General features: G+C 44.0%; 2 protein-coding genes across 3 annotated transcripts in view; one reads left to right on the forward strand and one right to left on the reverse strand.

Annotated features, from left to right (window-relative positions):
- Positions 1-7,259, forward strand: part of MXI1 (MAX interactor 1, dimerization protein) — a 56,827-nt gene extending 49,568 nt beyond the window's left edge. For both annotated transcript variants that reach the window (XM_034062010.1, XM_005154534.3), the window contains exons 4-6: positions 2,887-3,001; positions 4,187-4,358; positions 5,369-7,259. In XM_034062010.1, coding sequence (XP_033917901.1) covers positions 2,887-3,001; positions 4,187-4,358; positions 5,369-5,532 — 451 coding nt within the window. In that variant the 3' untranslated portion in view covers positions 5,533-7,259. The remainder of the gene's footprint in view (positions 1-2,886; positions 3,002-4,186; positions 4,359-5,368) is intronic.
- Positions 7,260-11,133: 3,874 nt separating this feature from the next.
- Positions 11,134-22,110, reverse strand: SMNDC1 (survival motor neuron domain containing 1). Its single transcript, XM_034062314.1, has 6 exons — positions 21,973-22,110; positions 21,230-21,349; positions 17,264-17,406; positions 15,106-15,267; positions 13,918-14,071; positions 11,134-12,879 (listed from the first exon to the last, which is right to left on the reverse strand). The coding sequence occupies exons 2-6, from the start codon at positions 21,347-21,349 to the stop codon at positions 12,742-12,744; spliced, it is 717 nt and encodes a 238-aa protein (XP_033918205.1). The 5' UTR covers positions 21,973-22,110; the 3' UTR covers positions 11,134-12,741.
- Positions 22,111-27,159: the final 5,049 nt, after the last annotated feature.

A 27,159-nucleotide genomic window follows, 5' to 3' on the forward strand; every position in this document is an offset into this window, starting at 1 on the left:
GAGCAGCACAGAAGTGATTGCTTTGGTCAAACCTGTTCCAGACCAGCCTCTGTTCAGCCAGCACAACCTGGACGTGCAGTGTACTCATTACCCAAGCTGTGCTATCTGCTTATCAGCTCACACCCTGTGTCACAGATGGGTGTCCCCTGCTGATGGCCTCTGCCATCACCCTTGCTGCAGGCATTTGGTGACCAGCCAGCAGAGCTTAAAACCATCTGTGTGAGCCTGAGCCAGTCTTCTGGGCCTTGAGATCCAATGCGGGGATCTAGAAATGGGGGAATGTCCCCTTTGGAGCCCTGCATGCCAGGGAAGTAACTGTGTCCTCATGAGGGCAGACCCCCTCACTGCTTTGTTCTCTCCCTCAGGGCCTGCAGAGTGCAGTAACCTTCAATCCACTGTGGTTCTCGGGCACAGCAGGAAGTGTTTTGGTGCCCAGGGTTTTATTACTGACTGGATCTTTGCATATAGCTTTCAGGTGCTTAACAGCGTGGATCTCACTGGGTCTGTACATAGCCTAGCTTTTGATCAGTGCCATACTTTTAGCCACATTCCCAGCAATCCAGCCAGTACTCAGTGCTCACTCCTGCTCAAAGCTGATCTCTGGTTCCAGGAATTGCAGTTCTTGGTGCAGTGCCTTCCCTGTTTCCTGGTAAAACCTCCACTGCTGAGACTCAGCCCAAACTTCAGGCTATAGATGTGTTGTCCATTGCTCTGTCATTTAGAAGTGGATTGTGGTATGTTTGACACTGGTTAGATGTTGATTCCCCAAACTTCTTGTTTCCTATTGCACAAATAATTCAGTTTTCACCATGGGCTGGGGGTGCCCTTGCTCAGCAGGGCAGGAGGAGTCTGTGGTCCGTACCTGTAGCAGATGCTGTGTACCAAGTTCCCTGTTAGGTGGAACCAGGCCTTCTCCTCAGCCTCTAGATCTTTGCACACATCTTTAGGTGCATATTTAACCTGGGCTGATCCTATAGGTGAAGTCTATGGCCAGTGCTTGGACTTGTGCTGTGAAGAAAGAAGTGCTGCTCTGTGCTACAGCTCAATGGCTGTGCTCTGACAACTCTGCCCCAGTGACTTGCTTCTGTTGCATAGACAAAAATGGGTTAAAACCCCACAGTGTCTCTGACCACAAGATCGTCCTCCTCTTCCATTCTCTAGCTGCAATAAGTCAGTGTCCAGTCTCTGTGGGATGACATGAAGTACAGTGCCAGTATGAACCAGCAGTGCTTTCTCATTGCTGACATTATAGGTCATCAGGGGACATTGGGAAAACAGCTGTAATGGGTGCACACAACCCCTGTTGATCAAGCTCTATGTTTAAAGTGGGCTTCCAGGTAGAACAAAACCTCCCTATGCCAGCCATATGGGTTTGATGTCAGTGGGGTTTGCCCTAGAGCAAGCTGAAAAGTAAAAGATGAGATTGAGGTGATTCCTGTTTCTTTCAGTTTGATTTTTGGATTATGATTTCTCTTTCCCCACCCCTCCAGCTGTTAATATTTCATGGAAAACACATGTTCTTCAAGGCCCTTGCTGGTTATGTGCAGCCCTGTGGCTGTTCTTGAGACAGAATGATGGACCCTTCCTAAGGAGATGTGTAATTGAAGCAGTGAGGAGCTCACAGCTACAGCACCACTAGTGAACACTCCCCTGTGCTGACAGTTCATCAGCAAAACCCCTGACCCTTCCACCCTTAATCATCCTTGCTTGTCACTGGCATAATTGCCTGATTACAGACTCCTCTCCCCCACCCCTTTCAAACCGGGGGCAATAGTGAATTTGAAACACAAATGGAAATGAACTGTCTCTGCTCTTGGTTTCTTTTCTGTTTTCCTTTTGCTTCTTCCCCTGCATTGAGATGGATGGGGCTATGATTCAGTTTCTTTGTGCCTGAGCAGGGGCTGGGATAGGCTTTCAGGGCTCTTTTGCACCAGTGTTTCTTGCCTGTGAATGGTGGAGCTGATGTCATTGTGTTATTGATTGGGATGACAAGTTTGGACATAAATCATTAATGTCTGGGAAAGAGAGAAGGAGGGGGAAAAGGCAACCCAGACTGGATAGTTTTCCATAAATCTGCTGTTCATTCCTGCATACGTGAATACGGAGGAGGAGACAGCAAAAACAAACCATGTGCTCTGCTGCTACTGCCTGAACCATTTTCCCCAGGACATACAGAATATCACAGAATGGTTGGGGTTGGAAGGGGCCTTAAAGATCACCCAGTTCCAACTCCCTGCCATTGGCAGGGACATCTTCCACTACACCAGATTGTTCCAAGCCCCATCCAGTCTGGCCTTGAACACTGCCAGGGATGGGACATCCATGTTTCAGACCTGGACCCGGGATGGAGTAAGAATGCAGTTCTTAGGAGCTACCATCCTCCTAGCTCCTTTACAGACAGCAGGGATTGTTTGGGTGTTTGGGGCTGACCTTTTTTTCTTATTGGATCTTAATGTTGTGCAAAAAGACAGTGCTTACATCAGTTCATCGCAAGTGTCCCAGCTAGCAATGCACAAGTGTGCAAGGGGCAGCAAAACTGCTTTCACAGAAGTTCTTGGCACAGCAGAGAGCTGAGAGAGGGGAAATCCATGAGGTACTTGACTCATTTGACACTGCAGAAAGCTCATCCTGATGAGTCACGTTATCAGTTCAGACAGCAAGAAAATAAACAGTGTCTGTCAGAGGTTAGCAATAATGGGAGTATTGGTGAGCAGCTGATGTTTGGACTGTAAATAGTTTAGTGGCAGTGTGTCCTGGTACCTGTGGGAATCTTGTGATGTGTGGGAAGAGGGAAACATGGAAAGTGCCTTGTAGAAGGGAGGTAGAGAAGAAATGATGTTCCCTTTCTGGAAGCAGAGCTCTGATGTTCCTCTCCTCCCCTCGCAGCCGAGCTCACCTCCGCCTGTGTCTAGAACGCTTGAAAGTTCTGATACCGCTAGGACCAGACTGCACCCGGCACACGACGCTTGGGCTGCTCAACAAAGCCAAAGCACATATCAAGGTAAGAGCTGCTTTTCCCACCTGCTTTCAGCCTGGGCTCTTGGGAAGTGCAGTTCAATGGCTCGCTCCTGCTGCCTAGAGGTGACTGTTGAAGAAGACTTGACACCTTTAAAAGAAATAAAGACAAGGAAGCCTTGTCCCCTTCGTTCATCATTTATCATTGCTACAAGCTGCATTATTAGAGAGTCCATAATGAACTGTGTTAACTACAGAAATGATTGATCTGGAGAGCAGCGGCAGGGGGCTTGTTCTCTATTGTCATCATTCATTGACAGATGAATGTCTTTAAAGAAAAACATGCCTGCTGTTGAATGGCTGCGTTTTGATGGGAAATGTGATGTGCTACTGACTTTCCACTACTGCAGCATTAGCACAAGTCACAGGAGCGTGAGATGGGGCTGGCTTGCTGGGGTTCCATGTGTGAACCTGCCAGCTAGCCCAGTGCTCTTCTAGATTCACATTTGGGATAGCAAAGCACTGAAAGAAAAATGCAGCACTGTCAGTATTTGGGAGAAGCTGGAATACTTGTCGCAGGTCAGGATAGTGGGAGGGAGGATGGGTGGTGAAGGAGAAAAAGCACTGCTGAAGGGATGACGGCGTTAGCCTGAAATGCCTCCTCCTTATGCAATGTGCTTGTTGTAAGAAACAAAGAACAGTGCCCTGGTAGATTTCCCAGCTGTGATCAAAGAAATCTGTAGTAGGTTATGTAAATCGCTTACTGAATAGAAAAGTGTTTCTGAGAAACCCGACGAAACTACGCAGCAAGGAACACACAACTCCCGGGGCACGTTTTTATGTTGCAGCTTATCGTAACAAACCCTTAGTATGTTTAGTTAAGGGAATTGAGGCCCCTTGGTGGGCAGATGTGGTAATGCAAGTGGCTGAATCCACATACAATGACCCTCAAACTGCTGCGTTTCCAGTCGTTCCCCCCGTAGAGGGTTTGTTCTCAGAGACTTTTTATACTAATGTGTATAATTCATCAGGGCTTGGAAGGTGGAAGAGATGCGAGGAGATGGCATTGTTCTTAGGGACTGCAAAGCAGCTTGGTTGAGGGCTCTTGTTGCAGATTAAATCCTTCTGGGCCCTGGGGAGGGCTAAAGCAAAGCAAGTGGCTGGGCAGTGGAGGTGGGTGGGAAGGGCAAAAGGCTGAAATGAATTACTGAGTCATATTTGCTCATGTCAGAAACTTGAAGAGGCTGAGAGGAGAAGCCAACACCAGCTTGAGAACCTGGAACGAGAACAAAGATTCCTAAAGAGAAGACTGGAACAACTACAGGGTCCTCAGGAAATAGAGCGAATACGAATGGACAGCATTGGATCTACCATTTCCTCGGATCACTCGGACTCGGAGCGAGGTGGGTGTCACTCATCTTGTTATCACAAGATGGTAGCTTATCACCTGATGGTAATGTGGAGATACCCATTGTGCTTTTTGGTCTACTGAATCCCTCAGCAACACAAAGAGGAAAACATAAGCGGATACTAGTGGGACTGGAATGGATGTTGCAAAGCAGCATCCAGCTTCGCATTCGGTGTTTAGGCCATGGTATAACCAAGATACTGTGGTATATAACCAAGAGAACAGAACCAGGCAAATTGCTTCTTAAAATTCCTGGAGTCATTCTTTTTTTCCCCCATACTTCCCATAGAGTCCATCTCCTCACCTAAAACTGGATAGAGATGATCTGAATGGCTGACTGAGTTACCTTTCTTTAAGTATCTCGGCTGTGGTGGTTGATATTTACTGCTAGACCCAAAAGTGCTGCATAGTTTGGGTGTGAGTCTGTAGTTTAAAAAAGTCCCTTTGGAACATATTAAACTGGTTTAGGAGCCAAGATACCTGGTTAATTAGATCTCTGCTTTCTAAGGCTTTCTTCAAAACAACATTTATGTTCTGAAGTCCACTGAGCATCTCTGAGAGTAACTCAAGTCCCCATGGTGATGCACTGTAAGGTCCTGTATGAGTGTTCTCAGCTTTGGGAGCATAGTATCAAGCAAGTAGTATGTGTTGGTGTAAATTCATGCTCCATTTCTTCTGTTGCCCACTGTTTTTGTTTCCAACACTGGGATACCAGAGCTCCAAAGAAAGAGGTAGTGTAACAAGTTCATTGTGTGGTGTGGCCAACCTACAGGTAGTGTGGCCAGCATGCTGGAGGTCAAGACCCTAGGAAGAACTCCAAGCTGGTATCTAGTCTTTTTATGAACCATATCTATAGCCACAGCATTCCAAGAGATGGCTGGAAGTCTTCCTGCTGGAATGCTGCTTCATCCCTGGGTGGGGGAGCCCCATCAGCTCGCTGACTTGAAGGGAGCAGTTGGGTCTGTGGTGCTAACCTGTGTATGTTTCTCTTATTTTCCTTTTTAGAAGAGATTGAAGTGGATGTTGAAAGCACAGAGTTCTCCCATGGAGAAGTGGACAATATCAGCACAACCAGCATCAGTGACATTGATGATCACAGCAGCTTGCAGAGTATTGGGAGTGACGAGGGTTACTCCAGCGCCAGTGTCAAACTCTCATTTGCTTCCTAGAACCAAGTGAGACAACAGTGCAGGGCGAATGATTTCACTGGGGCGATCACACTGGGGCCTAGATGCCAGTATCCTCTTTCAGAAATGACATATTGACAGCTAGTCCTGGAGAGACCTGTACATAAAGCTTTTTGGGTAAAGGAAGCCTCCACAGAAACCCACACGTGTTCATTTGGTCATGTTACCGATCCCAATTCCTGCTGGCAAAAAGTTAGACCAAACACTAGTCCCTATGAAGTCAGTGAAATCTGTTTGTTTCTGTGGGACCTGGATCTAGACCTTAGTGATGAAACACTTTGTTTTGAATTTCTTTGTTTGAAAGAGGATACTAGAGACTCATCCTTCTCTTTCTGTCACGAGATCTGAGAAATGTCAGAATTTCTTCTATTGCATTCAGGTTGAACAACCTAGTTTAGGCCCTTCTGAAGAGCTTTGTGGTCCTAAAAGGACCGTGTCCTACAGTCTGTCTCAATCCAATGCTGTCGTAATGTCCTAGGAAATCCAAGAAGGCTTACGTAGCCTAGGAGTAACAATGACAATTAAGGTCACATTCTGTGCGCAGAAAGAGAGGGGCTGGAAAGAGAGATGTTCAGGAGAGAACACCATTCAGCTCAGCTTTCTGTTGGACATCATTTAATAAGCAAGTACCTCCGCTGTGGGGCTAAAGCGAGAGGTACACGCTTGTAACCTACCAGCACATCGTGGGCTGTGTCATGCCTCTGGCTGTGACACCGACAGCAGATCTCCCGGTAGGTGCGTGCTCAGGCACACAACCAGCTGAGGACAGAAAGAAACCAGCACACACGAGAGGTGACACGCCAGAAAGTCATGCCCAGATACTGAGCCACTCTGACCTTTTTATTTGAAGAGATTTTTTGATAAACATTTGTAAATGTGTTGGGAGGGAAAACCACCCCAAGTCTGATGCGTCTTTTTAGAGCTTGTCCATACAAAACCTTAGATGTCTTTTATATGAATTGATGCCATGAGAAGATCTCTGTTTTGATGAAGCACTTGACCCAATGAAATGCAAAGATGCTTTTTTTGCCATGCACACAATGGATGAAGGCTGTGCTAGCTGGAAGAGGCCAGGTTTGGTGGGGGTTTCTTTGGATTTCTTTTTAGAATCATTCCCTTTGCTGACTTTTGAAGTTCCAGTCCAGTAGTTAACCTAGTTAAGCTCAGCACGTCTCTCATGTTAATGTACCGTTTTGACTGCACGTCCTGTTCCCAAGGGCCTTGCCATCTTACCTATGCAGGTGCTGTTAAGAGCTGTTCTAGCAACTGTTTTCTAATTCTCCTGGAGACGAGCATTCTAACCTGCACTTTGAGGGCTTTGCTTTTGGTTTTATTTTTGTCTTTTTAATGGCCAGGATTCTTTTGTTTTCCAAGTTTAATAGAGTCCTCACCTATGGCATTGTTTGAAACTTTGTATATCCTTCAGTAATTTAACTACCCCCCTCATTACTAAGAAAAAAAAAGAAAAAAGAGGAAAAAAATATGCTTTATGAAATTCATAACTTATTGCTGATTTGAATGGGTTGTTAATTTCACTCCTTTAGATTTTATTTTATTGTTTTAGGTAGGGTTGGGCAAAAAGAGGTAAAATACAATAAAAAAAATTAAAGACAACCATATTTAGCAGTGCAGTGGAATTGTGTTTAAATGTTAGCATATGGTCCCCATTAAAGTAGCACTTTAATGCCATTAAACATTTCTGTATCTGATATGAGTCGTGTTCTTCCATCTGGGTCATTCGTGTCACCACAGCTGGCTCCTTGTTCTTCTTGTGCCCTTCAGTCCTGCCATGGGAAGATCCTGAGTGAGTCTGCTGGAGACTTCTGCACTATGATAAGTTGTCTGTGCTTAAATAACCTGATGTTTTCCCTGCTCTCTTCCAAAGTGTGTCATCCCCTGCAAGAGGCACAACAGTTGCTTGAGCAGAGAAATGATCTTCCCATGGCTGCAGCGGATGATTCCTGTTTGTTTAGAGGGTTTGAAATGAATTTGCTTACTAACTCTGGATCAGGTTGCTGCTCTTAAAGCTGTTTTCACTTGTGTGTATGTAGTCCAGCGCCTCGTGCATCCAATTCTTTTTCCTTCTGAAAGGTGACCTGGTGGGAGCAGAAGCCTTTTGCAGGCAGAACTGAGCTCCAGGTAAACAAATGGAGCCTGAGGGTTTCCAAAGAACATTTATGTTTGGGGTCTGTATAATCTCTGGATGACACAAGGTTTGGTTCTGAAAACTGGGAAAGTTTAGCTCTAACAAGTGACATTATTCAATTTTATTCTTCTGTATTATTATAATTATTTATTCATTATATTCCCCTTGAAAGTGTTGACCACCAGCAGCTCTGGTGCTGAGCAGCTGAACACCAGTGGGGTTATTTATTTATAACCCTTTTCTGTAGCTGTCCCATCACCTCTTCCTTCCTGTTACTTCTGTTTGTTTTAAATGGCTGCTTGAGAAAGAAATACCACAGCAAGGAGATGCTGAAGCTTAAGGGGTTGGGAATGGCTTTGCTCTCCTAGTTGGTATAAAACAGTGATATGGTTGGAATAAATGTGTCTGAAATGTTTGCTTGTATGCTTCAGGGCCAGTTTGGTACCTCCTGCCTTTCCTAGTGTTGTGGACTCGAGGGGATCTTGATGTCAAGTGCAAACACAATGGAGAAAACAGCAGGAGATAAGTTTCCATCACCCACCACCTGCCTGAGTGCTCAGCTAGCAGCAGTCCTCCAGCCAGGAGGAGGATCAGGCATAAACCAGAGTTAAGAGCCTTTACAGTAACTGTGAAGACATGGGGTTGGTTGCATTCCAGATGAATATTAGCTCAGAGAAGTTACTTTTATATGTACAGGCCAATTCATATGGTTATGCAGGATACCACTTAGATGATGCTGATAGCCCCTCCACTTGAATCTCCTGAGCTGTCCCTGCTGCGACAAGCCATAGTCCAGTGTGCCAGGTTTGCTTTAAAGTCCTGTCACTTTTCAAAGTGCCATCAAAGCTTCTACTGGCCACACTGAAATCTTGTAAAACACTGCTGAGTATCCAAAGGTACAGATCCAGACCCATGAGGGTCAAGTCTCTCTTCCCCTTTGAAAGCTGAGAACAGTCTCTCGCAGTACTGAACTGTAAGAGATACAATAGAGCAAGTCAAATTTGCAGGCTTTTCACCAGAAAAGTGCTCACAGAAGCTGTACTGCCTGTTTGGTCCAAATTCCGTCCTTAAAAGAGATCTGTAATAAAAAGAATGAGTTCTTTTCATTCATTCCAAAAGACAAAGGCACTGAAAGCATGTTGCTGTTGGGTTCCAAACTCTGGCATTTCTTAATGCACAATGATTTGGGATTTGTGCTACTTCTGATGGACTCTGAGGCATCACTTTACTCCTCCATACGCAGAGAGTAAAGTGTGAAGCACTTCACTCCCGGTCCTCTCCTCTGTGGCCTGGGGCTCTACCAACCACATTAGCTGTAGTTTCACCCAGAGTAACACCACGTGGCAGTTTGGGGTGGAATTACATTTCCCATTCATTGCCAAATTGTGTGGGTTTTTTTATGGCTTGCTTTATGGGTGCCATTGTTTTTCTGCTGTGTGTTTATAGAGTAACTGAAGTGCTACATCTGTTTTCTGCTTCAGTTTAGAAGAATATGGTGCATTTTCCTGTAAGAACCAGAATGGGGTGTACTTTCCTTGAGCAACTTGCCCACATAGTAGATGCACATGCCTCAGCTCCCTTCTAAGCTCACTCCATCATGCCTTCCCTCCGTAAACTAGATTCTTGGTGGGTCCTTTTGCTATGGAAAATGGCATTACAAAACCCATCCAGCACTTGCTTTCCTTGTCCTGACACAAGCATATTACAGCATGTCACCTCATGTCAGCAGCCACAGTGGCAATGACTCCCTGGCTGCATTTGTCACAGTTATCCTGTTGCCCCTTGAAGGTCACTATGTCTGTTCCATTAGAGACTTGTCATGCCGAAGGTGGTCTCAAATCCATCTGCCTCAAGAAATCTGTAGGTCAATAGCAAAGGGGTTAACTGGACAGAGCTGCTTTATATCAGGGACTGTGCTTGTGTTTTCATTTACTTTGTTTGCTACCATCTATTTCTAGCCTGTGAGCTCCTGCTTCTCACCTCCATTCTCTGGTACTTGCTGCTCCCTGTTTGTGATCTGTGTTTCTGTGTTGCCCTCTTGAAAGAAACATTTGGCTTCAGTGGAAGGGGTATCTATCCTCTGCACTAAATAGAGGTAGTAATTTATGAGGTATTTCCCTCTCAGCATCATAAGCTTTTCTTGTTGCATATTTTCTGGCACCAGCCAGTGGAAAGAAACATGGGATCACTTCCTGGAAGAGAATGGTGAAACGCAGGACTTCATTCTGAGGTTAGGGAGGTCATGATAAAGATGTCTATAAATAACAGTATAAAGTCTGGTGGTTTTCCCAGGGCTTTGTCCCATGGATTCTCTGGTAAGTGGTAAGTTCTGTGACCTGATAGTGACTAAAACTCCTCCATGTGTGTGATATTCTGAGCAGTCCTGTGGGACCTGGAGGCAAGAGGGGTGTGTCCTTCTTCCTCTCTGCTCACCATCTACACAAAGTATCGGGGAGGTACCAGTGTGCCTTCAAATTTCCTTGGAATTGGCCAGGAGGTCGGACTGATGTTTGGGAGGATTAGCACAGGAGGCTGTTTAATTACACTGACTCTGGCTTCTCTGCTAATTTCCTTCTGAAAAGTCTACCAATTGCTGTCAGGCAGAAGCAGAAATAAGGAGTCTATGGGTATTGGTACTAGGGTTGTGGTACTAAGTATGCAGTAGTTACGTTTCCAATTCATAGGTGTTGTCTTCGAAACATTCTATCTGCTGGAGCTTGGCCCATCCCAGCCATACTGGTGCATCTCTGTGTCCTGGTCTTCCAGGTAAGGCAGGGTTTAAGCTGGACTGAAATGAGCACCAGAGAGGCTGGTACACCTGCACCAACTTCTTCCTGTGCCTTCACTTCTCTTCAGGGCTGGGGAAGTCCAGCCTGTGACAGACTGTGTATTGTCATCACTACATCAAAGGATGAGCATGTGCAGTGTGTGTTGGCTATGGATTAAGTCTCCTTTTCCAAAGGTTTTTTCCTTCTTTTTTTTAAAAGAAACAGCAGGAAGAGGTAAGAAAAGGCTTTCAGAAAACTTCAGCTCTACCCACTTCATTGTGGTTCAGTTCTCACTTCAGGATGGTCTTTGGGTAAGGAAGGGGGTGCAGTAATGCTGTATATCAAGCCATCTGAGGGATGATGGGTAACATCACAACTGTCAGTGCTATTCACCTTTGTCATGTCACATCACTGCTGGGATGTGTCTCTCCAAGATGCTGTACACACCTCTAAACAAATCAGATTACTCTTGAAAGCTTTTCTATGCAGATTCCCTTCCCCAGTAGCAGTAAAGATGAGGAATCAGACAACACCTACTCTATCTTGCAGTGGGTGCAAAGTACTTTCAGTTCACCTTTGAGTATTGCACTGTCTCCAGCAGGTTCCATACTTACACTTCCCAGGTTATTTGCCACCCTACCACCACATACAATTCCACTTTGCCAAATATGTCCAGCAGATTTTAAACACTTTATTTAATAAAAGTTAAACATACAAAACTGAAATTAACACACTTTGTATTCATAAAAATCACCTTCTCCCATTATAGGGAGAACCTTTTTCTATGTATGGATTCTAAACTACCAGTTGTAGAGTTTAGCTTGAGTTGTGACTCAGGTAACTGATGGACATTTCCACCAATCAGTGCATCAACGATTGCTGACGTGACCTGATCTAGTTAACAAATTACAAAATGAGCTACATTAACATAATATACAGGGAAATAATGGTCAGGGTTAATGGACAAGAACCACCTTTGAATTCTTTAACAGGGGGAGGAAACAGCTGATGTACTCGTGTCCATTAACTCAGCCCTAGATTTTACAAAAATAATATCTACATTGTGTACAGGGCTATCCATTAACTCCTTTAAACACATTACAGGTTCAGAGATGGCACCACTACCGTGAGAGACAAATAACAGAGGAAAGCATATCACAGAGAAAATACAAGAAAGCAAGAGCTTTTACACGTGTTTCCTGAATAAAATGGAAGGGGCTGAGCAGCACTGTACTACAGCTGAAGTCACAATGAGCACTAGGGCCAGTCGGTTAAGGACAGATACTTCAGACTAACCTTTACTAGCTCACAACTCACTAAGTGGATTCTACGCAGCCGTAGCTGCTGTGCTGCCGTTCAAAGGGACAGGATGGAGGAGGCGCAGGCTGTATCCCAGGTCAGCAAGCAGCAAACCCAGGAGATGCACAAGCAGGTAGCACGACCACGGCTGTTCTCCAGCACCCTGATCCTCAGGGAGGGGAGTATTCTTCCAAAGTACAGTTCTCTTGGAATTGGAGTCTGAACACCTTCCTATGGTTTTCTGGTTACATGTCAATAACCTTTCATTAACCTCCTATAGCGTTTGATGAGTACTTAAAAAAAAAAAACAAAACCAACTCTTTCCTCTGCATAACTCCTTGTGCAGGGAATCCAAACTGGAATTAAAATCAGATCTGTTGTTTCTAGCACATGAATCACCATTAGTAATAAAGATCCTATTGGCCCTGTCCTGCTCTCATTTACAGCTGTACAAACCGATCCTCAGTGGACTGTAAGGCAGTGAATTTAGCAGTTCCTTAGCAATTCCATGGGATGCACAAGCCCTGATGGAACCCAGCTTAGAGCTCTCTCCCAGAGCTGTGGAGCTCTAGCACTGAGCTCATTGCTGTGACTGCAAGAACAAGGGAGGCTGTTGGGTGCCATTTTCCTACCACTTCTCTTAAGGAAAAAACAATCTCAATACTGGTATGAATAAAAGGTTCCGTGTATCAAAGCTGCAGATAACTACTGCTTTCAGAGCGACACATAACAGCAGTTCATGAAAGCATTTACCTGCAGAATGTACTTTTAATGCAGCTACAAAAGGTTTAATGGTAGAGGGGATCAAATCAATAGCTGGAGATTTAAGGCTCATATCAGCTGAAGCCAAAGTGATGGTGACAGAACGGACTACTTGTGATGTGCCAACAAATAATTTACTTTTAGAAAAATATAATGATAAAAAGATAAGTGTAAAGCCCTGCAGAGATGAAGTTCCACCTTTCCCCCCACTCCCCGTTACTGAGGCATTAAATGCCTGACATTGTATTTAGAGGTATCTTGATACTGTGTCATAGGTTTGTCTGCGATTCCACATGTTCCGACTCCAACCTTGCCAGTTACACTCTCAGGGGAAGCAAAAATACTCCTCTTCACCTGCAGGTGAAAGAAAACACCATTTCTAATAATGTGACTTAAAAACAAACCCCAAGCACGCAATCCTAACCCTCTAAACAACAACTTTACAGCTAGGCACACATTCTAGAAGATAGTTCATTGTGATACATTATCAGCAAGCAACAGAGCTGGGAGCTTTCTGGCACCCAAGTCCTGTACATGATCGTGGCAGTCAAGACCTTGGGTCAGGCCAACAGTGAGTAAAATTCACCTCTCATGAATAATTATTAGAGATTGTCTTACAAGGAAGATGGAAGTTTTACCATTATGGCTGGTAGTTCTTGCTCAAGCCATGATAAAAATTAAGTAAGCCTTTAAAGTGTTCTCGCTATCTTTTCTCATAGAATCACAGATTAGTTTGGGTTGGAAAGGACCTTAAAGCTCATCCAGTTCCAATCCCCTGCCACAGGCAGGGACACCTTCCACTAGACCAGGCTGCTCCCAGACCTGTCCAACCTGGCCGGGAGCACTGCCAGGGATGGAGCAGCCACAGCTTCTTTAGGCAACCTGTGACAGGACCTCAGCACCCTCACAGGGAAGAACTTCTGCCTAAGAGCTCATCTCAGTCTCCCCTGTCAGTTTACAGCCATTACTCCTTATGCTATCCCTACATGCCCTTACAGAAGTCCCTCTCTTTCTTGCACTATGCTTGCTGTTCCAGGGTGATTACTTAGTGCTGCGTCTGCCAGCCCATAAGCACAGTATGAAGCCAGGCTTGGAGGTTCTGACAGGCCCTCAAGACCCTTAAGTGCCAGCAAACACAACCTGGCAGCTGCCAGTGAGCAGCTTCCCAAGCTAAGGGCAAGCTCAGCCTCTCCAGAACACCACTCCTCAGATGACCCAGTACAGGACCAGGCCTTTTAAGTGTACAAACCCAGGCCTTTTAAGTGTACAAAACCACACACTTCAGAATCCCAAAGGTGAACCCCCTTTAAAAACCACCTCCCTTCTCTCCTGATGTACTGCACAGAAATTTACGCCCCATTGTTATTCCCACACTGACAAAACCAAACTAACCTGGCCTTTTTTGTTTTTAGAGTAGGCTCTGTTGTTAAACTGTTGCCACTTGACTTTCTGGTCCTCTCGTTCCTGTTCAAGTTCTTTAATTCTCTGAGCTTTTTTCAAAGCTTTCTTCTTTTTATACTCTCTTTGCTGGGCTATCATCTCTTTTCTGGAAAGAAGGAAAAAACACATTATATATTTGTGGCTTTGCCTGTAAGAAGCTAAAACCCCTCTGAGACAGACATGCACAACTGTTCTCTGTAAGTAAATAACAGAAAACAGCTTGGAAATACTCCCCACTTCTAGAAAAAAACCCAGGTCTCCATGCATAACCACTACCTTGCTTATTTTATGTATTTGGCTATAAGAACAACAATCACCACCTGAATAAGACCATTCCAAAGACAATGACCATGGGATAGGATGCTGTTCATCTCTCAAAATGAAAATGCACCTATCAGCATTTCTGCATTTCAGAGGCACGGAGGGTTTGGGAAACTTCAATAGCCCATTTGACTGAAGAGTCCAAGCGTTTCTGGAGGTCTGCAGGACTCTAATGCTACCAAGTACTGGACAAGGATTGAAGGAAAAGAACAATGTTCATTCAGTAAAGATAAGGAAGTTCAAGGAGCTGATCTATGCCCCTCAGAACGATTTCTTAGGGAAGGCCTGCAGCAGACTGAAATTATACTGCCTTTTTCTCACAAAACTGGTTTCAGCTCTTAAAAACATCTTTCTGTGTTAGACACAGCCAAACACAGAGTAAAGCACATCTCCCAGTGATGGGGTCAACACAGCTATTCTAATGCAGGGCTGGGGCAAAAGTCCTTCATACTGGGAAGTATTCTTGTGGTTAAGCAAATCCCAGTTCTGAGCACAGCCTGCACTAGACTTGGGCTGGAACTTGCAGGCTCTCTGCTGTCAGTTACAGATACTAACTTTCTTTTAACCTACCACTTAACTTGGTACCTTGAGATAGCATAGTGTGAGCAGAAACAAAGCCCATCATGTTCTCTTGCCACGATACATAACACCCATGATACCAGCCACAAACACCTACCAAACATTTATATGCTAGATTGATTTAAGATCCTTTTCAAGTAAACATATGAAGATATTTAAAGAGATGTAGCATTTTTTTATAGTTAGTGGGGACAGAACCAAACAAAGCAGTGTTCAGACTTCCACTTGTGTGTTACTCACTTGGACATGGGTTTGTTGCCACTGTCTTCTTTTGCTTTTCTTCCCTCTTCCACAGGCTTGAGGTTGAACAGAGGTGTAACTTCAGCATTGCCATATCCAGCAAATGTGACTGCAGCTGTTCCATTCTCCTCATCTATTTCTTCAATCTCAGCTTCGTAACACCTGTAAAGATATCATGGCTGTAAGCATGTGAGTAAAGCTTTAATACTCAGCCCTTCAACACCTACACTGTCAGACAGCTAATGTCATTAAGTAAAGAATCTGCAAATATCAGCCTTCATTTTCAGGGTCAATACACAAACCAAGAGATTATCTGCTCTAGTGGAAGGTGTCCCTGCCCATGGTAGGGGTTGGAACTGGATGAGCTTTAAGGTCCCTTCCAACACAAACCACTCTTGAGATATTCAATTATTACTTCCTTAAGGTCAAAGGAGCCCAAGTACCAAGACTGGAATCTGCTGTATTTGACCTTTAGCAGCCAGATGGAATGGCCTGACAGTTAAAGACACATGATTAATGCTGGGGCCAATCTAATCAGATACCTGATTTGGTTCTAGCTCTGGCAGGCCATGGCATTGAAAAAGACCCAACAAAATACCTCATGCACAGAATACAGCTGACAGGGAATACACCAAGGGATTTTGGAAAATGTCAGCTCACCAGAGCAAAACTTTGGTTCCATTTTTCTCCATATGAAAAAGAATTAAGAAAAACTGAAGCTTTCAAAACATTTCCTCTTCAACATTTACAAAATTAAAAGTGTTCTTATTGATTTACAATAGAAATTTTGAGACTTGAGCAGAAATCAGCCCATGTCATATTTATCTGGATGAATCATTTCTGTCAAACTGACCTCATAATGGGGAAGAGGAAAAAAAAGACAAGCGACATTTCCAAAAAGATTTAAATTGAGTCTAAATTAAAAGCAAAAGGACACATCTAAAGCAAACAGGGGAATAACAGGAGACGTTTAATAAACAGTATTCAGTTAGCATTGTCTACATTAATTTCTTGTGCAATGTTAGTGGGCCAACATCATCTTGAGTTGAGCTAGATGAAAATACATGGAAACCCAAACTGCATGAGGTACAAACTGTTAACCCCTGGCTCGTCAGCAAACACTGGTCACTTAAAAAAAGCTGCAACAGAAGCAGGGCAAGGGGAAAAGCAGTACAGTTAAGTCCAGTCAGATCCACTTCAGTGGACATTCTGGCACATTCTTCCCTAGGCCCTAGGCCTCTAACCCAGTGATCAGGGCAAGAATGACCTAATGGTGACCTAAATTGGCAGGATTCAATTTTAAAGTTCTGGTTATTACACAAAATCATTTTACCCATTAATAATCTGTGACAAAAAACCCTGTTCACTTTTAGGTTTGTTTTCTACTCAAGACACAAACAGCTATAATATAATCTCTGTGCGGTTACTGCATTGTTATTAGACCAACGTTCATTGAACTTCTAAGAGCTAATAACTGAGATATCAGTCCTGCATAAATAATGATTTTTAACAAGCTGCAACAGTTATTTATGTTTTACATTTTGCAGTCTGAAAGATAATTTTAGAATGGTTATTTTAAAAATTCTGAAGTCAAAATCTACTGCTTGGCTTCCCAGAGCTTCACACACTAATGCAATGGGAGACCAGATCCAAAATACTGATTAATTCTAGATTTACATTAGAAATAGCTATTTCATAGCCAAACCCCAGCATTTCCAATTAAAAATTCATTTCCAATCAGAGGCATGAACTGAGTTACAGCAAGGATTTTTCTTTATAGCAATCAATTACATATATATGAATGTAACCACAAATTATGAATTGCAAATCCCAAAACCTTTATGAAAGCTTGCCCTGACAGGTCAGTTCAAGAGAGTCCACCATATATTACATTAGCAAATGGCCATTTACCGAAGCTACCCTACTTTTATAAGGTTAGTGATAAACAGGGCATTTCTAGAGAATAACCCCTCCCCATCTCTTTGCTTTTCATTTAACAAACTGACCTTTAATAAAGACAGTACAAGAATACCTGGTATCATATATATTTCCTACTTTTTCTTTGCTGTTAGTCACCATAGGGGCAGTTCAAACTGAATGAAAATCTCTTACCATTGCACTATTTCATGTAACTGTTAGAGAAGTTTTCTACACTTACTGTCCATCCTCACTCCATATTGCCATACACCTATCCCCAACCTTCCAGGAGTGGCTGGGCAGGGCAGAAGCAGAGCTGTCAGAACTTGCAAGAGTTTCCGAAGGTTGTGTTGAAAGGAGATCTTTGGTTAATTCTATGACTTCCTAGAAAAAAAAGACAAAAAACCCAGAGAGAGTAATTTTTCAGGCTCTGTTACCATGCACATTTCTACCCAATCTTACTGATTTGGTGGGTCTGAAGTTACTGAATGCAATTTCTAGCTGATGTAAAGTGGACTAAGTTTGGTTTGATTTTTACTCATTTAACTAAACCCCCCCTCATTGCCAATGTTAGATCAAAAGATGTGTGGTCCTCACTGTGTTGCAGTGAAGTTACCACTGCCCTCCCCAGAATTTCAACCAGCAGCCTATTATAGCATTTCTTTCTAGGTGAATTGTGTATCCACAGGCACAAAGTCAGAGCTAGATAGACTCAATTAAAATCCCCCCAAAAAAATCAATGGTGTGACTGAACACATGATGGCTGCACAGGATGTTTGGTTATTGACCAAAACAAAAATCACACAGCACATGGCAGAGCTCTGGAGACAAAATGTGAAAGGTTGTAACACTTCTGTCCTCTCTGCAGCTCCCCATTTCCTCCATCCTTTCCCCTTTGGGCCTGGCCAGCTACCCTATATATAGTAATCTCCAAAACACACAGCAACCACAAGTATAATTGCAGCATTTCTAAGTGATGAAGCATTTTTAAGTTACTCAATAATACATGGATTGGCTGAACTGAAGCACCCAGAGCCCGAGTGGAAGAACACCTTTCCAACACTGCTGCTCTGCAAAGGCCTCTCATTTATAGAAAAGATTCTAAATGCTAAAGCAACTGATTTCCTCAAATCATTCTGTATTTGGTTTTCCTCTAGATTCCCTGACCTTAAGATTCCAGGTCTAGCCAACCCTTGCTTATCCAGCAAGACAAATAACAGGAGCACACAAAAGCCCCTCCCCAGCTTCCTGTCAATATTATATTCTTATTCCATGCAATCAAGACCACTGGTTTTCCTTTGTGTTAAAAGTCAACGGAGACAGGTAAATGGCCATTTAAACTTTCTGTACAAGGCAAAGCAACTCGGCATTCCTTAAAAGAAAAAATCCTTCAGTTCTTTTGAGTTTCTCTCAGCATGAACCATTGCTAATTTAAATATTTACTGTTAGTTAGGAGAGTGACAGTGGGTTACAGACAAGCAGTGTTCAACTGAAGCTCAGTGGAACCTGAACTTTCCTCCCAGTTTCACATCTAGTTCAGCTATGGGCGTTCACACACTAGCTCAGGAAAACACAGTGATGCAGCTGTTCCTCACGCTTCAAGTACCTAAAGGCTCACAAGCAACCCCCAAATAGTAAGTCTCTATTAGCTTACATGCATTTTTATCCGATAAACTATACATCTGGCATGAATGGCCTAACAGTTTGTTCCTATTGCAGCTGTTAATGCCTGAATTTCCAACACCCTCCTAACAAAAGCGCTTCTCTTTGTTTTAGAGGAGCTGCTAGTTAGTAAGCACAACAGTAAGCACAATCAGTAGCAACTAAGCACAGAAACATGCTTACAATGACTTCTGCTGCTATGGTTGCCATGTGCCATAATGCTACAGCTGAACCAGATTTTGATTATCAATCAAGTTACCTAATTTGAGAGCATTCTGCAGAGCCTCCAGCATTAGCCTGTCCTCCCAATGTAAAATCCCAGCCTATCCCTCACATTCAGATAGCTGTATTCGACGAACCCAAGAAGCATCATGGTTTGACAAAGCTATCTTGTCTCAGATCAAACACATAAGACATGGTTTGACACAGCTATCTTGTCTCAGATCAAACAGATCAGGCATAAGCCACCTGAAAGTGTTTCAGTTACAGACTACCAGTAACATGAAAATTGGTATATTCTTGCCACATTCATAGGTGGCTTAGTGAACAGCTCAAATTTGAAGTTACAGGAACATCTCCCAAACATTATTTTATAAGTCACTTACACACCAGGCTATAAACAGCAAACTTTGGTAAAAAACTTCACCTGCCATGCATACATCATAGTGCTGAGCACACAAGATAGAAACAAGAATTTGAAGCTCTCAAGTCTTTAACAGAATAGCTCCTTCAGAGAAAACCCCTGAGCAAGAGCCAGACTGCCCCAGCAACTCACAGAGCCACATGGTTCAACATGGCTTGCTGCCACGTCCCCCGTGATGGGAAGGTGTGACCTGCAGTGAACACTAGTTGGAGCTTGCCAAGAGTTTTCCTGACCAACTGGTCTTTGCAAAGCCAGACAGAGCTCTGCACTCCAGAACACAACACCCACAGGTATCATCTCCAATTACACAAGAGGACAACTGCCATCAATTCTCATAGATACAAAAGGTAATTTTGGCTCTTGGGTGCCCAGAAATGCTTCAGTAAAACAGAAAATGAAAAGCTAAGACTTATAAAAATGTCTTCTAGTATTTATTTTAATCTTCTTACTCAGGAATAAGCCAAGGGTGTGAAATGCGCTAGTGCATCATTACTTACAGCAGTAAAGAATGGTTAATTACATAGTAACAATCTCTTTTGAACAGACAAAAGGCTGTTTAGTTGGGCCACTAAAGCATCAAAACCAGTTTTATTATCATTTGGTTGGCATATATTAAGTCTGCAAAACAATCTGTCATTGTCAAGGTGGAACATATGGATAGCAAACCTTTTGGGGACGAAAGTGTAAAGATCTTCCCCTTTCTGTTCATTCTGTGCAGAAAGCTTTTATAAAAAAGTTTGCAAGTTGTCCTTTCACATCAATGATCTCTGAAGATCAAAGCCGAGGTCGTGTTGGTATCGCAAATATCATCCCATATGGGTTTTGCTGTGCATTTTAGAAATATAAACATATACACGTGCTTTTAACAGTGTACAACAAAGGACATTCAGATGATCTATAAAGCACCTCATAGGCACAAAGCCTTTGGAATTTAAAAGGAGTTCTAAAGATCACTGATTGGAGGCACTACTCCTATTTCGGCTGAGGCATCATTTTTGCTGCTGCTATTTCCATCCCAAATAGTGGTTACGGAAGCTCCTACTGGGGAGTTTCATATATTTTTAGACCTGATGGCTAAAGCAGTCCACAACAGAAATGAAGCAGACTCTTGCACTCTCAGGACAAGTTTCAGCAGTGTTGCTGGGCTTTTTAATATGCCAATGTGTCTTTATGTGCATGAGAAGCTTAAAGACCACTTACTTCATTTAAAGTTAGGCCATGGTCTTCCAGTCATCAAACAATACCATAAGGACCAGAATTGGTTTTTAGCTCTTAAGAATGCACTATGCCCTAGAATGTTCCAGAAACTGCAGGTGCCAAATGAAGAACATGACTCTCTTCCTTTCTTATCTAGAAAGCTTAACACCATCAAGGCTTCTTATCTAGAAAGCTTAACACAATCAAGGCTTAGATGTACAAGGAATACAGAACTACAAAAGCTGAAGCTTTTGTCACTGCAAATGCATGTAATAAACAAACACATCCTGGATCAAATGATTTGACAACTCAAAAAGAAGCAGAAAAGCACAATGCTAAGCCCAACCATCAGGCTTCAGCATAGTAAAAACAGCAACAACAACAAAAGTGATGACTGAGAAATGCTTTTTAAAAAGAAAAAGACAGCAGAGACAGCACTGGCATATCTTTCACCATTCTGGGTAATGTTTTTAGCAGAAGAGTTTGCTGTAGAATTAGTACTTCTTGTTTACTAATCTACAAGACTGGTTTAAAGTAGGCCACACTGGATTTTTTTCAAGTCAAAGCTACCATAATTGTATCAAACTATGTGAAAAGAAAGCAATAAACCCCAGTGGTTTTGTTGCAATGCAAATGTTTAGGGAAGATGAAACACCTACTAAAAACCCTCAAAAGTTTGAGTTACCCTTGTCCTCCAGCTCTCACCTGTAAGTCCTTCTTCAGCTTTAGCAAATCTTCATTTTCTGCATTCCCAGACAAGGCAGCCTCAACTTGCTGAAGCTGAGCTTTGTAGCTAGCTAACTGCTTAGCAAGGTCTTCCGACATCTGAAACAAACACACACCCCGCATCAGAACAACAGGCTTACTGCTTTACAAGCACCTCTCGTGGTGTAAGGAAAGTGAAACTGACAAACAACACGGAAAATCATGTTTTTAACACTTCCAAGTTTCAACAGCGCACTGTCTGACTAAAGACAGCCGCTCACCCGCGGTACGGATCGCTCAGCTATTCCCCAGCAACACCTAAAGCAGAAGGCTCACACATGTGTCTGTGTGCGCACAGGACACACGCCTGGCTCACTGCAGGGAACCGGCGAGGTCTTGACCAGCTCCGGAATCACCCACATCTCCAACACGGCCGCGCAGCCCCGTTTCCCCTCCGGCTCCACCCGCCACAGCCCTCACGTTTAGCCCGGCGGATCTCCTGCTGCTCGGCAGCTGGCCCCTACCGAGAGGCAACCGCCCGGCACGGGGCCTGCCGACGGCGAGCCTGGCTCCAGTGGGCCCGAGCCGGAGCACCGAGGAGCGGACCGGGGCCGCGCCAGCGGACAGGCCCTGGCTCAGGCCTAAGCCGAGGCCTAGGCCCAGACTGCCTCAGAGCGGGAAGGACGCGGCCGGCGGGCGGCAGCAGGAAGGGCGCGAGGGCTGCGATCAGTGCCCGTACTCACCTCGGCAGGGATGCGGGGCCCGGGCCGGGTTTGGCCGGGCCGGGGGAAGAGGGAAGGATGGCGGAGCGGCCACTGCGGGTCCCTCGGGCCGCGGCCGCTGCCGTCTTCTCCGCTTCAGCCGGGGGCAGGGGCGGGGCGAACTGCCAAAGGCCCGGCGCGCCGCGAGATCTCGCGAGAGTAAGTCGTGGTGGTCACGTGGTGGTCGGCTGAGCAACGCGACCGCCTTCGCTTCACGTGACGGAGGCGGAGGGGAGGAAGCAGGGCCTGAAGCCTGGAGGGGAGGGAAGCACCGTGCGGCCTGCATCGGCCTGCGGCTGCCGGTCACCGTGTGAGGAGAGGCCGGCACCACCACCGGCACCACCATCACCGGCCAGGCACTAACGGCACCGAAACGTGCCCCTTGTAGGCAAGGCACAGCGCCTTGCTCACGGGATGATGTCGGGTTTGTGGTGTGTGGCTGCTTGCTGAGGAGTACCCGAGGCTGCGGGCCCTGACGGGTACACTCGGTCACATCTCTGTGCTTGGCAGTATCAAACAATGCTTTCTGGCTGCTTAAGTGATAATTAGAACTGTGCAGGACGTGCTGCTAAACAGAAGAGTGAGTTGGTCCTATGGTATGAAAGAAAGCTCAGTGGCTTCTTCAAGTCTGTCACAGGAATCATAGAATAGTTAGGATTGGAAAGGACCTCAAGATCATCCAGTTCCAACCCCTCTGCCATGGGCAGGGACACCTCACACTAAACCATGTCACCCAAGGCTTCATCCAACCTGGTCTTGAACACTGCCAGGGATGGAGCATTCACAACCTCCCTGGGCAACCCATTCCAGTACCTCACCACCCTTACAGTAAAGAACTTCCTCCTTATATCAAGTCTAAACCTCTGCTGTTTTAAGTTTCAACCCATTACTCCTTGTCCTATCACTACAGTCCCTAATGAATAGTCCCTCCCCAGCATCCCTGTAGGCCCCCTTCAGATACTGGAAGGCTGCTATGAGGTCTCCACGCAGCCTTCTCTTCTACAGGAAGAAAATATATATATATACACAATATACATATATACAATAATTAATTTGGCCTTGAGCCAGTGAGCCAGGCAAATTAAGGAGGCATCCAAAGTGTTTCTTAGTATTATCAGGAGGATCAGTGTCTCCCACAAACATCCTGTGCCCTGTGATGGAGCACCACATAGTGCTGCACAGGAAGATGATTTCACATGGATAATTTGGGTTTGTTTACATGGTAAAGGGGGAAATAGATGTACTGTGTGCTGTGACACTTGGATATGGCCTCAGAGGATATCCTGACCAAGGATAGAACATGTTTCTGCATCTTGGTATGTGACTTGAAAATTAGAATACAGAAATTACTGGATGCTGTTCACTGACTAATTAGAGCAAGCGTAACAATGAATATAGCAACAGATACATCTTTTTATCATTTTTATCAACAATCTAGAAATAGGTACAGAAAACATTTTCTGATAAGTATTTGTGGACAGATCAGCAAATGCTGAAAAGACCCACAAATGTATTGATACAGAGCAATCCTAGTGACTTTGTGAGTGGAACTATGAGCTAAAATGTGTGTCAGTACGATCAATTTAAACATCACACACAGAACAACAGTGAGGCATCTCTGCTTGTGGCAAGGGGGTTGGACCTAGATGATCTTAAGATCCTTTCCAGCCCAAACCATTCTATGATTCTATGATTGAAGTGACCAGAGAGGGACTGAGGAGGTGTGCAGTGCCCAGGTATCTCCAAAGGCAGCAACAGCAAAAAGAGAGTGTTTCTGTAGTTGCATCAGCAGGAGCAAGCATAAGGAGGTATTTTACTTCTACAAAGGTTTTGGTGAGGTTTGATACTGAAAGGGTATATATATGGTTCTGGAGTTTTATGGGGCATGCAGACTTCTAAAGAGAGCCCCAATGTTATTTGATGGCTGGAGAAAGTGCCGTTCTCTCTGTGAAAGGCTGAAACCTCCAGTATGTTCAGCTCATAAAGCAGGACCAGGAGGTGACTTGATTACAACATGTAGCTAATTTGAAAAGCAAATAGTACGAAGTACTCAAAACGTGAAAGTGTTGCAACACGCAGTTGACTAAAACCTGAAGGTACAATTGCCTGTAAGAGGTTTAGGTGGGTTTTTTTTCTCTTGGGTTATTTTCAGCTCAGGATAGTGCCTGTTTTTAGAGGCTATTTCAACACATGCCATTATTCAAACACATGCTGCTACGTATAGAGAGACCAGATCTTGGAGCCAGTGATCTTTAACTCTTCTAAATTGGACAATTTCATTAATCACATCCTAAAAGCTGAATTTTTCTTCACCCAAAATAGATACTTTTTTCGAGGTTTTACTAAAGAAGCTATTTTATACTATATTGAGGAAAACCACGGTATAAGCAAGACATTTTCCTGCTATTTTACAGATCACATTTTTGAAACAATGTGATTTACAGTTCGTTTAATGGTGCTTGAAGGAATATTTCAATAGTAGCGCATTAGCACCATTTAAAACAAGATTTTGTTCTTTCAGTATCTGTGAAGAGATCAAAGCAAGCTCAAGTATGTTTGTGCCACATCTGAGTGTTTCCAACTGCATCCAGTGCTTTTATCTTACCCATGGGCAGCAGAGTAGATGCCAGAACTAAATCTGTTCATAAATCCTTACTTTTAATGATATATTTATACATTGTAGTTCAGTATTACAGTGTGTTTGTAGAATTGAGCTGTGTTATTTACAGGCTGTAAAGTTACACTGCAGTCTAACAAAGTATTATTGCAAAGTAATCAATACAATGTTACTAGAATTTATATGTCACGTTTCATCATACATCATACATAGAATCTTAAGTGTCACTTGTTGCCAATGTAACATGTAAATTTAAGGCAATACTTGATCACAAATGCCATTGAATTTATTTCCCTAACTTTATAACAGAAAGAAAAGGCAACTTGATCAGGTTTTACACAAACCAAACTCTGCTGCTGGTAGCATTGATTCTTTCTGCTGTGATTCCTAGCAGGAAGCTGTCTGATCAACCTGACTGCGCTTGGGGAACAACTAGGGAAAACTGGTGTAAGTGCAGACCCTCTCTCCATGCTGGTGCTGCGGAACAGCAGTTCGCGGTGATACCTTGTATTAAAGTAGCACAGTTTATTGGGAAGATGAGGCTTCTAGTAACCAGGATAGCTGGGAATGCCTTGTGGCTCATCAGGCGGCTGCCTATCCGTAAAGAAAACAGCTGGAAGAGAAGCTGGTGCATCCTGCAGCCGTGCTTGGCTTGTCCAGGAGGTGGCAGTGGTGCTGCACAAGACGTCTGTATCACCAACAGTGTTTAACTGGCAAAGCAGGAAACTTACTCAGTTAATAGGTTCACACGTACGTCTCTCTTTTACAGTCCGCTGCTTTATTTTTATAGCTAGAGCTAATGGGAACATATATCTCGAGTTATTTGTGAAGATATCAGGGATTATACAGTCCTTTGAAACATGGATGAGTTACGATGAATACGCACACTTGAGTCAGCAGTATTTTGTATTGCTTAATACTAAATCCTGAAGCAACAAAGGGTCAGAGATTGGAGTGTTCAACAGCAAGTAATGCCCCGAAGATACCATTATATCCAAATAGTTTAATGTTCCTGTTTTTCAGTTATGTCTGTATGGCTGGATTATTGTGCTTAGCACAGGAACCTAGTCATTGGCAAAAAAACTGGCTTCTGCAAACAAACCAGTCTGTCCTCATGACAGAAACTGCAATCCAGGTCTAGGCCAGCATGGAGACACTGGATTTGTTTAGGCTGTTCTGGTAGGCTGCCTGCTTGGCAGGCATTGCAGTGCCAGTGGGGCAGTGTGTAACGCTTAAAAGTCACTGGTATATTCATTTAAATCAAGCCATCAAGATAATATATTAATAGTTTAGAGAGTTGTTTTCCTGAAGATGTGTGTTTATTCTTCCAATTGACTTGTGACTTTAAGCAAAATTTGCTTTATTTTGGATATTATTTTTACCATTGGCCATCATGGGCAGAGCTGTCAGCTTTACCCATAGATGCAATTATGTGCTAGTTCCCATTAGGAGGCATTTCTTTTGTTGCTGCTCCTGCAATATTTGTTTCTATAAGTTGGTTTTTTTCTCTGTGCTGGCTGTTTGGCTCTTGCTGAACTTCAGAAAGCCTCAGCAGTTTGACACAAAATAAAGCAAGAAAGAAGCACTGATTGACCAGGCACATGATTGAAATAGGCATCTCTTCTGTTGAGAGTTTCAAGTGCCTTTTGCTTTTTAAAGCCTGGGTTCAAAACTTCTTAAGGTAATTGTGCTTGGTTTAAGGCTCCACTTTTTGCTGCTCTGCTCTCCTGAAATCTGGCCTATTTGTAAGGTTTAGAAATACTTTCTTACACAGAAGTTTGTGTGGAAGTACAGTCAGATAGGTGAGCATGGGCACATTTCTGAACATCACTGAACCCTCCACAGTGCTGGTAGTCAACAGGGATTGCGGTGCTAAGCAAAGACACTGAGAGCTCAAATGTGTTCTGTGCTCTGAATGATTGCAGTAATTATGGCCCATCAGTGGAAAAGGCATGGTGACTAAAACTGAGGAGAAAAAGTGATCAGAAGTGGGGGAGGAAAAAGAGCCAGAGTGGGGCAGCATAAGGAGAAAATGTCAGAATCAGGAAGAACAACTGAAAGCTTGCGTCCATTAGGACGTCATCGGCTTCAGAAGGGTCTGAGGCTCTTGGATTTCCATTCCCCTGCGACTGACGGCTTGTGAGAGCTGACAAAACACTGCTTACGTGGGAAATGACAACCTGCCAGTGTGATCACTTACTTTACTGGCACAAGTAGCAGGTCCGTTTGATGGGTCTTAATCAGGACTACACAACATACAGCTTGTCAGATGGTATTTTCAGCTTATCGTGAGCCTTCACTTGGGTGCAATATGTCGAGTCAAGGTGCAGCTTCTTTCGCTGAGGCATTCTGCCATCTGCCATGGGGAGCACGTCAGTGCTGGAGGCCTGGGCACTTCAGAAGGTGGCAGTTGGAGAACCTGGTTCTTCTTCCTAGGGTGCTAGGAGGTCTGTTGCTTAAATTCCCTAAATCCAGAACGGGCTCGGATGACAGGAAAGTTGAGAAGATGAGTGTGGAAAATAGGGAGCAGGGGCAGTGGGCAGAGGAGCCTG

Source organism: Melopsittacus undulatus, chromosome 4 (genome assembly GCF_012275295.1).
Source record: "Melopsittacus undulatus isolate bMelUnd1 chromosome 4, bMelUnd1.mat.Z, whole genome shotgun sequence".
NCBI lineage: Eukaryota > Metazoa > Chordata > Aves > Psittaciformes > Psittaculidae > Melopsittacus > Melopsittacus undulatus.

Bases quoted from the DNA above. Each gene is read 5' to 3' on its own strand.
- SMNDC1 (XM_034062314.1), bottom strand. From the start codon at position 21,349: ATGTCGGAAGACCTTGCTAAGCAGTTAGCTAGCTACAAAGCTCAGCTT. The intron at 17,407-21,229 runs GTGAGAGCTGGA...TTTTTTTTCTAG, and splicing joins AGCTGAAGAAGGACTTACAG to GAAGTCATAGAATTAACCAA. The intron at 15,268-17,263 runs GTAAGTGTAGAA...ATATCTTTACAG, and splicing joins ATATGGAGTGAGGATGGACA to GTGTTACGAAGCTGAGATTG.